Source organism: Amblyraja radiata, chromosome 3, assembly GCF_010909765.2.
Source record: "Amblyraja radiata isolate CabotCenter1 chromosome 3, sAmbRad1.1.pri, whole genome shotgun sequence".
Lineage (NCBI taxonomy): Eukaryota > Metazoa > Chordata > Chondrichthyes > Rajiformes > Rajidae > Amblyraja > Amblyraja radiata.
In genome coordinates this window covers 102,175,819-102,188,291 of record NC_045958.1, presented here as the reverse complement: position 1 = coordinate 102,188,291, position 12,473 = coordinate 102,175,819, and the positions used below count along the sequence as shown (strand labels likewise).

At 43.5% G+C, this 12,473-nt stretch overlaps 1 protein-coding gene across 1 annotated transcript in view; it reads right to left on the bottom strand.

Annotated features, from left to right (window-relative positions):
* LOC116971342 (glycine receptor subunit alpha-3-like) overlaps positions 1-12,473 on the bottom strand; it is a 144,517-nt gene that overhangs the window by 50,866 nt on the left and 81,178 nt on the right. Inside the window, 1 exon segment of the mRNA XM_033018450.1 lies at positions 5,505-5,642. Coding sequence (XP_032874341.1) covers positions 5,505-5,642 — 138 coding nt within the window.

Sequence of the window (12,473 nt, the reverse complement as noted above, 5' to 3'; positions counted from 1 at the left end):
AATATGAGATGATGTTCCTCCAATTTGCGTTTGGCCTCACTCTGACAATGGAGGAAGCCCAGGACAGAAAGGTCAGTGTGGGAATGGGAAGGGGAATAAAAGTATTTGGCAACCGGGAGATCAGGTAGGTCTAGGCGGACTGAGCGAAGGTGTTCAGCGAAATGATTACCCAGTCTACGTTTACAGTTCAAGTTAAGGCAAGACGAGTTTATTGTCATATAAGTACAATGAAGTACAAGTACAATGGAAACCTCGCTTGCATCAACATCAAAGGATTATAGAGAACACACAATAACGTACATTATACAGGTACATACAAAAAATGCAAGCTGCAGCTAGGACTTTGAAAATAGTGTCAAAACTAGGCGACATCGGTCTCGGTGAGCTATTTCTATATACTTTGTACTTAATCTAGGATTGTGCTTATGTTACTGAACTACATGCAAAATAAAATAATTTCACTGTACCTTGGAAGAAGTGATAATAAAGAACCAATGAACATCGAAAAGACAATGCGAATAAACAAGACATTAGTTAACAAATTTCCAAACCCAATAACACTATCATAGTACACTGATGAAATACTTTAAATTTTTTATCGGGCAAATGCTGGGAGGATTATGTAAGGATTATGCTGGTTTACACCGTAGATAGACACAAAGTGCTGTAGTAATTCAGAGGGTCAGGCAGCATCTCTGGAGAGAAGGAACAGGTGACGTTTCGGGTTGAGACCCTTCTTCAGATTGAGCATCAGGGGAAAGGGAAACTAGAGGTATGAAAAAGAACAGAACATATCAAAGCCAGCACCAACGGTAAAGAGCCCACAATGGTCCATTGTTGGCTGTGGAGGAGGTGATTACGAGGGGATAGGAACAGTAAAACTATCAGGATGACTAGTGTGGGGGAGGGATGGAGAGAGAGGGAATGCAAGCGTTAGTCCGCCTTGGCCTAGCTAATCTCCCTGTTGCCAAACATTTTTAACACCCCCTTCCCATTCCCACACTGACCTTTCTGCCCTTGGCCTCCTCCACTGTCAGAGTTAAGGGCACACACAAATTGGAGAAACAGCACCTCATATTTCACTTGGGCAGTTTACAACCCAGCAATATAATTAATGTCTCTAATTTCGAGTAACGGGTTGCGCAGTGGCGCAGCGGTAGAGTTGCTGTCTTACAGAGCTTGCAACGCATGAAACGGTTTTGATCCTGACTACGGCTGCTGTCTTTACAGAGTTTGTACGTTCTCCCCATGATCACGTGGGTCTTCTCTGAGATCTTCGGTTTCCTCCCACACTCCAAAGATGTGAAGGTTTGTAGTTAATTGGCTTGGTATAATTGCAAATTTTCCCTAGTATGTGTAGGATAGTGTTCATGTGCGGGTAACGCTGGCCGGTGCGGACTCGGTGGGTCGAAGGGCCTGTTTCCACTCTGCATCTCTAAACTAAACTAAACTAACCCTTGTGTAAGAAGGAACTGCAGATGCTGGTTTAAACCAAAGACATACTCAAAAAGCTGGAGTAACTCAGCAGGACAGGCAGCATCTCTGGAGAGAAAGGAATGGGTAAAGTTTCGAGTCGAGTCCCTTCTTCAGACCCGAAGAAGCAGGGTCTCAACCCGAAACGTCACCCATTCCTTCTCTCCAGAGATGCTGCCTGTCCCGCTGAGTTACTCCAGCACTCTGTGTTCTTGTATGTAAAGCAGCATCTGCAGTTTCTTGTTCCTACGCACCACTGCCAATAACAGCATGAGCCAGGTTCACGGGAGAAAAAAGTAAGGAGAAAAAAAATAAACGATCAGAAAATTATTATTTTTACTTGTTGCTATCGAATCTGTCCAAAGAAAGCTCTACAATAAGCAGACGGAGACTGGCTGAAAGATAGATAACTCATTGTCAGTGTTTTCTGGATGGAGACCATGTATATTTTAATGAGCTATTTAAACATCCCACAATGGATACTGCAATGCCATGGAGACTTGGTATACTGGTGGTTAAAATGAAATGTGAAATGCTGGATTTATTGGTAACAGTCTCATGCATTATTCAGAAAGTCTCAGTGCACAAGGTTATTGCTGGTGCTTGCTGCCTGTAATGGCATACACTTGAAATTATTCTGCATACATTTGTGGCCACCAAGGATTTAACGGAATGCATGTTTACTGATTTAAAATGCGTGTATCTGTAAACTTGATTTGAGCAGAGCATGGCTGCAGTAAGATGCCTTGCTTGATCTTTTAATGTGCAGAACAAGGCCTTTTAAACTACAAATAGCAGATTTCTCCAGCTCCCTGTTCAGTAAATAAACATGTTCCAAATGCTCGAGGGAACTGCACTCAGGAGGCACAGTGGCGCAGCGGTAGAGCTGCTGCCCTACAGCTCCAGAGACCCAGGTTCGATCCTGACTAAGGGTTCTGAGGATAGAGGGATTGGTACAGGCAGATGGGATCAGTCGATCTTGGCATCATGTTGTTCAAGAAGGAACTGCAGATGCTGGAAGATCGAAGGTACACAAAAATGCTGGAGAAACTCAGCGAGCGCAACAGCATCTATGGAGCGAAGGAAATAGGCGACGTTTCGGGCCGAAAACCTTCTTCAGACTGACAGATCTTGGCCTCATATTTGACACAAATATTATGGGCCTGTTCTGTACTGTTCCTGTGCTGTACTGTTGTATAGACACAATATCTCTGGAGAAAAGGAATCGGTGAAGTTTCGTGTCGAGACCCTTATCGATCCGAAACGTCACCTATTCCTTCTCCCCAGAGATGCTGCCTGACCCGCTGAGTTACTCCAGCTTTCCGTCCCTATCTTTGGTTTAAATCCGCATTTGCAGTTCCTTCCTATGCTGTACTGTTGTATCTTTTATGTTGTTCTATGAAAGACAAGCTTTTTGAGAGGAATGCCAAACAGCCTCAGATGAAGGAACTCCTCAAAATGAATGCCTGCAAGTCTGGAGGCAAATGGCAACATGGGACTGAATGTCAAGCCATGTCAAACTCTATATTACATCAAGTCTCTTCTCCATCCTGAACAGCCCAATTATTTTGTAGCTTTGGGATATTAACACCATTGTTACCTTTCTTCATAACATAACCCATTTTAATTCCTCACTTGTAACCAATTTTACTGCAAATTGTTATCCTGACATCATTAAAGATTTACAGCAAATTTTTGATGTGGATATTAATAATTAGATGAGGGTAGAATGTTGGCCTAGATACTGATTGTAGTGTAAGGAATACTGATGTAAAAAACAAAATGTTTAAGGGCCTGTCCCACGAGAATGCGACTCCATGCGGCAAGCGCGACCTAAAGGGTCGGTCCCACCAGCATGCGCCTGCATGCGGCAAGCGCGACCTAAAGGGTCGGACCCACCAGCATGCGCCTGCATGCGGCAAGCGGGACCTAACGTGGTCACTTGAGCTGTAAGGCCTCGCGGGGCCGGACTCACTTCGATCGCCGGAGCCGCATGGAGTTGTGCGGAGCTGATCTCGACATCGCGCGGGGCTCCGAAAAACTGACCGGATTAAAAAATTCCGCGCGGCAACGGCCTACCGGCCCGCAGCCGCCTCGACGCCGTACGCACATCCTCGACATTGTACGCCCGTCAGACTTCGCTCGAACTTCACGTCACTCACTTGACCTCCATGCGTACGGCGTTGAGGCGGCTGCGGGCTTTAGGTCGCGCTTGCCGCATGGAGTCACATGCTTGTGGGACAGGCCCTTAAGGTTTATTATTGGTATGGAATGGAATACATTGGTAGACACAAAAATGCTGGAGTATCTCTGGAGAGAAAGAATGGGTGACGTCTCGGGTCGAGACCCTTCAAACATTTTCAGACTTCTTCAGACAATGGAGTACTTTATTGTCACATTGGAAAAGTCACAGTGACATTCTTTGCTTGCTTACCCAAGGTATGCAAATAGTCACCACAAAAAGAGTGCTGATAAAGTTACAAAGTACCCGCACCGGCTCCACTTTTGTTCTCCCCCCACCCCTCACGGCAGTCCTCCCACGCCCAGTCCTCCATCATTCTCCCCCCTCCTCACGGCGGTTATTGTTTCATGTACCCTGAGGTACAGTGGAAAGCTTTGTTTTGCATGCTATCCAAACAGATGAGATATGTCTTACATGGATAAAGACAGCGCAAACTGAAGTACAATAGATAGAGCAAAGTTCTCAGCATTGCAGCGCATTGTAGCACGTCAGTTCTTTGAACAAAGTCCAATGCCCTCAATGGGGTAGAGGCGGATTGTACAGTACCTTAGGTTTATGGAAGGACTGTTCAGAAGCCTGATAACGGAGGGGAAGAAGCTGTCCCCAAGTCTGGTGGTGCGCGCTTTCAAGCTTCTGCACCTTCTGCCAGATGGGGGCAGGGAGAAGTAGGAATAAACAGAATGATCAAAGATAAGTCTTTGATTATGGAGGCAGCTTTTCCGAGGCAGCGTGAAGTGTAGATGGGGTCAAGTCTGGCCTGCGTGATGGACTGGGCTATATCTATGGGTCTCTGCATTTTCTTGTGGTTTTGGACAGAGCTGTTCGCTAAGCAAGCTGTGATGAAACCAACAGTATGTTTCCTACGCTGTTCCTGTAGAAGTTTGTAAGAACCACTGGAGACATGAGAGCAAGGACACATTCCAAATCTACCAATCCACCTCATTGCGGCCCTTGCATTTCTTTTGAACCTGCACTTTCTGAGGGGCTACAATAGTTTGTTCTGCATCCTCTCTCTTTTCTCTTTTGCATGACCTGCAGCCATCATGTACGGCATGGTAGGATTTGCCTGAGTAGCAAAACCAAAGCAAGGTTCTTCACTGTGTCACGGTATATGTGACAATAACAAACCAATATCAATACCAATTCCAAGAATAGTGCTTGCTCCACAAAATAATTATATCATAGACAGACACAAAAAGTTGTAGTAACTCAACGGCACAGGCAACATCTCTGGAGAGAAGGAATGGGTGATGTTTTGGGTCGAGACCCTTCTTCAGACCAATATAATAGGTTGACCCAATCATGACCCTAACATCACTCTCTCACATCATGATGCAATCCTTATCTTGAAGATATTTGATGACCCTGCCTGTACAAGTCTCCCATTTTAGTTTATTTGCTGAGTATATGGCCTCATTGAAACCTCCCGAATAGTGATAGGCTTGGATAGAGTGGATGTGGAAAGGATGTTTCCACTCGTGGGAGAGTCTGGGACTGTAAGTCATAGCCTCAAAAGTAAAGAACGGTCCTTTAGGAAGATGAGGAGGAATTTCTTTAGCCGAGGGTGGTGAATCTGTGGAATTCATGACCACAGAAGGCTGTGGAGGCCACGTCAATGGATATTTTTAAGGTAGAGGTAGATAGATTCTTTATTAGTACGGGTGTCAGGGGTTATGGGGAGGAGGCAGGAGAATGAGAGATGGATCAGACATGATTGAATGGCGGAGCAGACTTGACGGGCCAAATGGTCCAATTCTGCTCCTATCACTAATGACCTTCAAGCCCTTACCTGTATTGTAATACTTGGTGCAGTATCGGAGATCTTTCTCTTCTTTAAGGAGAAACTGTGGCAAGGTGAGTCCTTCACCAATCTGTACCGGTCCATTTTCTTGCCATTCAAAGATAAGATCGTTCATCGTGTAGCCGACTGAAGGAGCAAAGATGGAAATGTTAGTGATAGCAGGTCTACCATCATGGCACATCAAATCTATGCCAACTCCTCCAAAATCCTCATCAGTATCATTCCCCTGCTCTTGTCCTGAGCCCAGCAATTTATTGCCTCTCAGGCAGCACGGTGGCACAGCGGTAGAGTTGCTGCCTTACAGCGCTTGCAGCATCGGATCCCAACTACGGGTGCTGTCTGTACGTTCAACCTATGACCGTTTGGATTTTCTCCGAAATCTTCGGTTTCCTCCCACACTCCAAAGACATACAGGTATGTAGGTAAATTGGCTTGATATAAGTGTAAATTGTCCCTAGCGTGTGTTGGATAGTGTTAATGTGCGGGGATCGATGCCTGTATCTGCGCTGTATCTCTAAACTAAACTAAAATATCATTTATATTTCCCTGGGCAGGAGGCCATTTTGTTCCATCAAATTTACAGTAGCTCAGAGAGTGACTCCATATTCAACTAATGTTTGCTGTTACCCACTCACTCTCTCATCAATTCTCCCTAGATTTAACTTCATAAAGAGAGTCATAGAGTGTTACCGTGTGGAAACAGGCCATTCAGCCCACTGTTCTCTCTGCCGACCAACATACCTCATCTACAGTAGTCGCACCTGCCCTGTGTTTGGCCCATAAGCCTCTAAACCTGTCCTATCCATGTACCTGTCTAAATGTTCCTGACCTGCTGAGTTACTCCTGCATTTGGTCCCTATATTATTTTATTAAAATAGACTTCTTAACGTGCGGGGATCACTGGTCGGCGTGGACTTGGTGGACCGAAGGGCCTGTTTCCGCACTGCATCTCTAAACTATAACCATATAACCATATAACAATTACGGCACAGAAACAGGCCATCTCGGCCCATCTAGTCTGTGCCGAACACTAACTCTCACCTAGTCCCATCTACCTGCACGCAGACCATACCCCTCCATTCCTTTCCTGTCCATATACCTATCCAATTTATTTTTAAATGATAAATTCGAACCTGCCTCCACCACTTCCACTGGAATCTCATTCCACACAGCAACCACTCTCTGAGTAAAGAAGTTTCCCCTCATGTTACTGCTAAACTTTTGTCCTTTAATTCTCAAATCATGTCCTCTTGTTTGAAACTTCCCTACTCTCAGTGGAAAAAGCTTATCCACGTCAACTCTGTCCATCCCTCTCATAATTTTAAAGACCTCTATCAAGTCCCCCCTTAACCTTCTGTGCTCCAAAGAATAAAGACCTAACTTGTTCAACCTTTCTCTGTAACTTAGGTGCTGAAACCAAGGCAACATTCTAGTAAATCTTCTCTGTACTCTCTCTATTTTGTTGACATCTTTCCTATAATTTGGCGACCAAACTAAACTAAGATAATAGTTATTAGATCTGCAATCTACAAATCACCACCCGAACTTTTAGCACATGAGAGCATAACATGTTTGAATGCAATGAGTTTGTACCTTTTATCCTAGTTAAAACAACACCTTCATTACTTCCATTTAATATTCTACACACAGCCTGATGGGAAGAGAACTTTAAACATTCAGAGCAGCTACTGACAGCCCAGAGACATGGTTTAATAATTGCCAGACTTCAGATGAGTACAGTTTGCGTTTTGATGCAATTCTCTTTCCTGTGAAATATCAGTAAAGCACGTGATGTCAAGGGTCTCATTTGAATAATGAGCATGGTACCTGCAGAAATGTTCCCAGGGGAGAAGAGGAAGTGTGGAGGAAGCTTTTACTCTGAGTTATAAAGACATAGCGCCATACAGTATGGAAACAATATCTTCAGCCCAACATGTCCATGCCCCATCCAAGCTAGTTCCACTTGCCTACATTTGTCCCATATCCCTTTAAACCTTTCCGATCCATGTACCTGTCCCAATGTATTTTAAATGCCCCAACTATCTGCCCCAAGTATCTGCCCCAAGTATCTGCCCCAACTATCTCCTCCAGCGGCTTATTCAATATACCCACTGCCCTCTGAATTAAAAAGTTGCCCCTCAGGTTCCTATTAAATCTTTCCCCTCTCACCTTAAACCTATGTCCTCTGTTTCTTAATTTCCCTACTATGGAAAAAGATTCTGTGCATTCATCCTATCTATTCCCCTCATTAATGTATACACCTCTATAAGATCACCGCTTGGCCTCTTGTGCTCTGATGTTCCAGCCTACTCGACCTCTCCCTAGAGCTCAGGCCTTTGAGTAGGTATGTTGCAAAACCTACCTTCAGCGGGGCTGCAGATCTGTCCCTGCCCGTGTGCTCGATTTTGGCGCCATTGAGAGGGGGGCGGGTTTAAAACGCGATTTTCCCTAGGCTATTCAAATCAAGGTTGTTCAGCCTACTTAGTTGCTGACGAAAAATCGCTGCAAGGTTCATTCGATGCAGCTATTTTTAAACTTAATTGGTTAATTTAATTGTTATAGTAGGTTAAAAATTATCCTCTAAACCCGCGCCCGCCGACAACGGTACGGATCTCATACAGGGGACAACGGAAGGTAGGTTGTTTATTTTTACATTAAAAAGGGCTTCTTAAGATCCCTTTATACAAAGTTTTATGTTGCGAGTAGCTAATTTGGGGCCCCATTAAATCCCGCAGTATTATTCTTTTTTTTTTTTTTTTTTTGAAAATATTTTTTATTGGAGATAGGTACATAACCTAATTACATCCTTACATCATTACATAGTCTTACATTTTTAAATTGATAATATTGTCAATTATTATTACATTGTCTCCAATACTTTTTGCCTTTTTTTTTTTTTTTAAACTAGATAGAACTAAAGAGATAGATGAAGTAAAGAAAGAAAAGAAAGAGAAGAAAAACAAAAACAAAAACAAAAAAAAAAAAAAAGGAAAAAGATAGTTAAAGAAGAATGGAAAAATTTATTAAAATAAAAAAGACTTCATTCGAGATATATTCGTACATTTCAGAGTATAGTATTTCATCCATTCTTTAGCCCGCGTGCTAGTCAGGTTCCTGTGCTGAACCATTCTGACCCTTTAAGTAATCAATAAAAGGAGACCATGTTCCAACGAATAATTCCTGTTTGTCCAACAGGGAAAATCTGATTCTTTCCACGTTTAAGGTCTCCGTCATTTCTATAATCCACATTTTGATTGTGGGGGCCGTAGGGCCTTTCCAAAATTTTAGAATTAATTTTTTTCCTGTTATTAAACTATAATCAATAAAGTTTCTTTGTGTTGTTCTAAGTGTTTGATTTAATTCTAATATTCCGAGTATTATTAATTTTGGATCTGGGTCCAATTGTGAGCTGGTTACTTTAGATATTATACTAAAAATATTTACCCAGAATTTTTTAATTTTTATACAGTTTGCAAACATATGAGATAATGTAGCTTCTAAATGTTGACATTTATCACATATAGGTGAGATATGTTGAAAAATTTTATGTAATTTTGTTTTCCCGCAGTATTATTCTGGGCATATGGGGTACAAATCCACCGCAATGGGAACGTTCCAAACCAGCGCGTTCCACAGAGTTCCACAGGATCCCACTCGAAAGCTGATTTAAATGGCCATTAATTTACAGCAATTGAACATAAAATTCCTTCCATTTGGCCTATAAATTAATGTAAATGAGATTTAAAAATCATGTTTTATTGTGAATTCGTTGTGAATGTTATTTGGCCACTTAGGCTATTTAAAAATGTTAATCTTTTCTTAAGAAATGGATAGATGTTTAGATCTAGTAATTGAAGTTTGGAATTAGCTACAATTGGGTAACTAACTAATTATATGCTTACATTTCAGGTCATCCAAGTAAGATTGTTTCATATTTGTTTCAGAATGCTTCAATCTATAATAACTGAAAATTTCTTTCAGTTCTCTTAATTTTTAATAAAGTTATGGCCATTTAACTGTCCTCGATCACAGCTTTTGTGTTAAGTCAATGGAAAATCAATAGGGAACAAGATGCTAATTTCCCGGCATGAAAATGGCCATAACTTTTTTAATACTGAAGATATGAAAGTGAATTAGGTGTCAAATTAAACTTCTTTTTGTGCTTTATCTGATGGGATAAATTGCAGACGATTTTTAAAATCTCAAAATTTTGTAACATTGCTACTTTGAGTTCTGGCAACTTCCTCGTGAATATTCCTTGTGCTCTTTCTAGCTTAATGGCACTACAGGAGGTCAGGAGCAAGCCAACTACAGGAGGTCAGATGAGAAAACAAAAGGGAATATTTGACTGAAATTCCGAACTTGGCGTTACTGATGCAACCCTGAGGACTCAGGAGACTGTTCAAGTTGCCAGAGAAGCTGATAGGGGCAGATACAATCACAGCTTTTAAAAATCAATTGGATAGGTACAACATGCATAGGATAGGAAGAGAGAGACACAGAGAAATGGGAGCAAGAAATAGCTCGAGGAACATGGTGGATCGAGCAGCACCTGTGGGGTTAGACAGAAGACGGGTCTCAACCCGAAACGTCACCCATTCCTTCTCTCCAGAGATGCTGCCTGTCCCGCTGAGTTAATCCAACATTTTGTGTCTTTCTTCGTTTTAAACCAGCATCTGCAGTTCCTTCCTACTCTGTGGGGTGATAGGAATCATCACTGCCTTGGGTCGAGACCTGGTATCAGGACTTGGAGCAGAGAGTAAAGGTAGACCAGTGTAAGGAGGGGGAGGGAGGTGACACAGGAGTCCGTAGGCATTAGGTGGGCTGAGAAGGGGTGAAGGAGGTAACTGCAGATACTGGTTTATACTGAAGATAGATGCAAAATGCTGGAGTAACTTAACATACAGTAATCGAGTCATAGAATTATATAGTGTGGAAACAGGCCCTTCAGCCCAACATCTCCACATCGACCAACATGCCTTGTGTGCCTCGAGAACAAATCTGTTGTCTGGAAGTAAGCCATAGCTAAAATCCTTGCAGCTTCTCCCCTGATTCAAGATGTTCACTTGTTGGTAGTTAGAATTAACGATTTAGAGCCATGGAGTCATACAACATGGACACAAGCCCTTCAGCCCAACTTGACCACACTGATCAACATGTCCATCTACATGTTTCGTCACACCTGCCTGCATTTGGCCCACATCCCTCTGAACCTGTCCTATGCATATACGTGTCCAAATGTTTCTTAAACATTGCACCTAACTCAAATATCTCCTCCGGCAGCTTGGTCCATACACCCACCACCCTCTGTGTTAAAAAGATACCTCTCAGGTTCCTGTTATATCTTTTCCCCTCCACCTCAAACCTATGTCGTCTGGTTCTCAATTCTGGAGAAAGTGGATAGGTGATGTTTCAGATCAGGAACCTTCTGAACGGACAGATGGAGCTCGGTGGTGGGGAGAGGGGGGGAAGCTGGGAGGCAGAGGTGCCTGGGTGGTTGACGGAAGCAGACAAAGTGATAAAAGGGCAAGGGCAGGAGCCAGGTTTAGTTTGGTTAAGTTTAGAGATACACTGCGGAATCAAGCCCTTCAGCCCATCAAGTCCGCGCTGACCAGTGATCCCCGCACATTAACACTATCCTACACGCAGTAGGGACAAATTACATTTATACCAAACCAATTAACCTTCAAACCTGCACGTCTTTGGAGTGCGGGAGGAAACCAAAGATCTTGGAGAAAACCCACTCAGTCACGGGGAGAACGTACAGACTCCATACAGACAGCACCTGTAGTTGGGATCGAACCTTAGTCTCTAGCGCTCAAAAGGGCCTGTCCCACTTACGCGATCTTTACAGGCGGCTGCCGGCACCCGTCATAGGTCGCTGACATTTTCAACATGTTGAAAATTCAGCCGCAACCAGAAAGATGCTACGATTCTTTGGAGACCTCTCACACCATAGGAGACCTCTCACGACCATACAGGCGACCCCTGGCGAATGTTAGGGGTGACCTCTCACGACCATAGGAGACATCTCACGACCATACAGCCTATGGTCGTGAGAGGTCTCCAAAGAGTTGTAACGTCTTTCAGGTCGCCGCTGAATTTTCAACATGTTGAAAATTTCGGCGACCTCTGACGTGTGCCGGCAGTCGCCTGTAAAGGTCGCGTAAGTGGGACAGGCCCTTAAGGCAGCAACTCTACCGCTGCACCATTGTGCCTGTTTCGGGAAGGGAGGCTGAAGATGAACACTGTTGTTGGAACGTGTTATGTGGGGACACAAAGGCTGCCAGGGTTGAAATATGACGTTATGTAATTATGCATGAAAAATTTATTCATTTTATCTCATCCCTGCAGGAGTTCCTCAGGGACCAGCCATCAATGGTCCTCTTTCCATCATGTCAGATGTGGGGACGTTTGCTGACGATTGCCTAATGTTCCATTCTCAACTTCTCATAAATAGAACAGTTCATGCCTGGATTCGTCGAGCATTGGCCAACCCTCAGGCATGGACTGAGAAGTATTTATGCCTCACAAATAACCCTCATCAATAAGATCCTATCCAAGGCCTCAATGTGCATTAACAGCATCTAGGGGCAGCAAGGTGGCGCAGCAGTAGAGTTGCTGCCTCACAGCACCAGAGTTCCGGGTTCGATCTCGACGATGGGTGCTGTCTGTGCGGAGTTTGTGCGTTCTCCCCATGACAGCGTGGGTTTTCTCCGGGTGCAAAGACTTGCAGGTTTGTAGGTTAATTGGCTTCCGTAATTTGCCCCCTAGTGTGCAGGATGTGAGATTGGATTAACATGGAACTCATGTGCGTGTGATTAATGGCCGGTGTGGGCTCGGAGGACCGGTTTCCACGCAGTATTTCCAAACTAAACTCAACTAAACTAAACTCAACTAAACTAAACTCAACTCAACTAAACTAATCTAAACATACAGTATAATCTAAGGTAGACA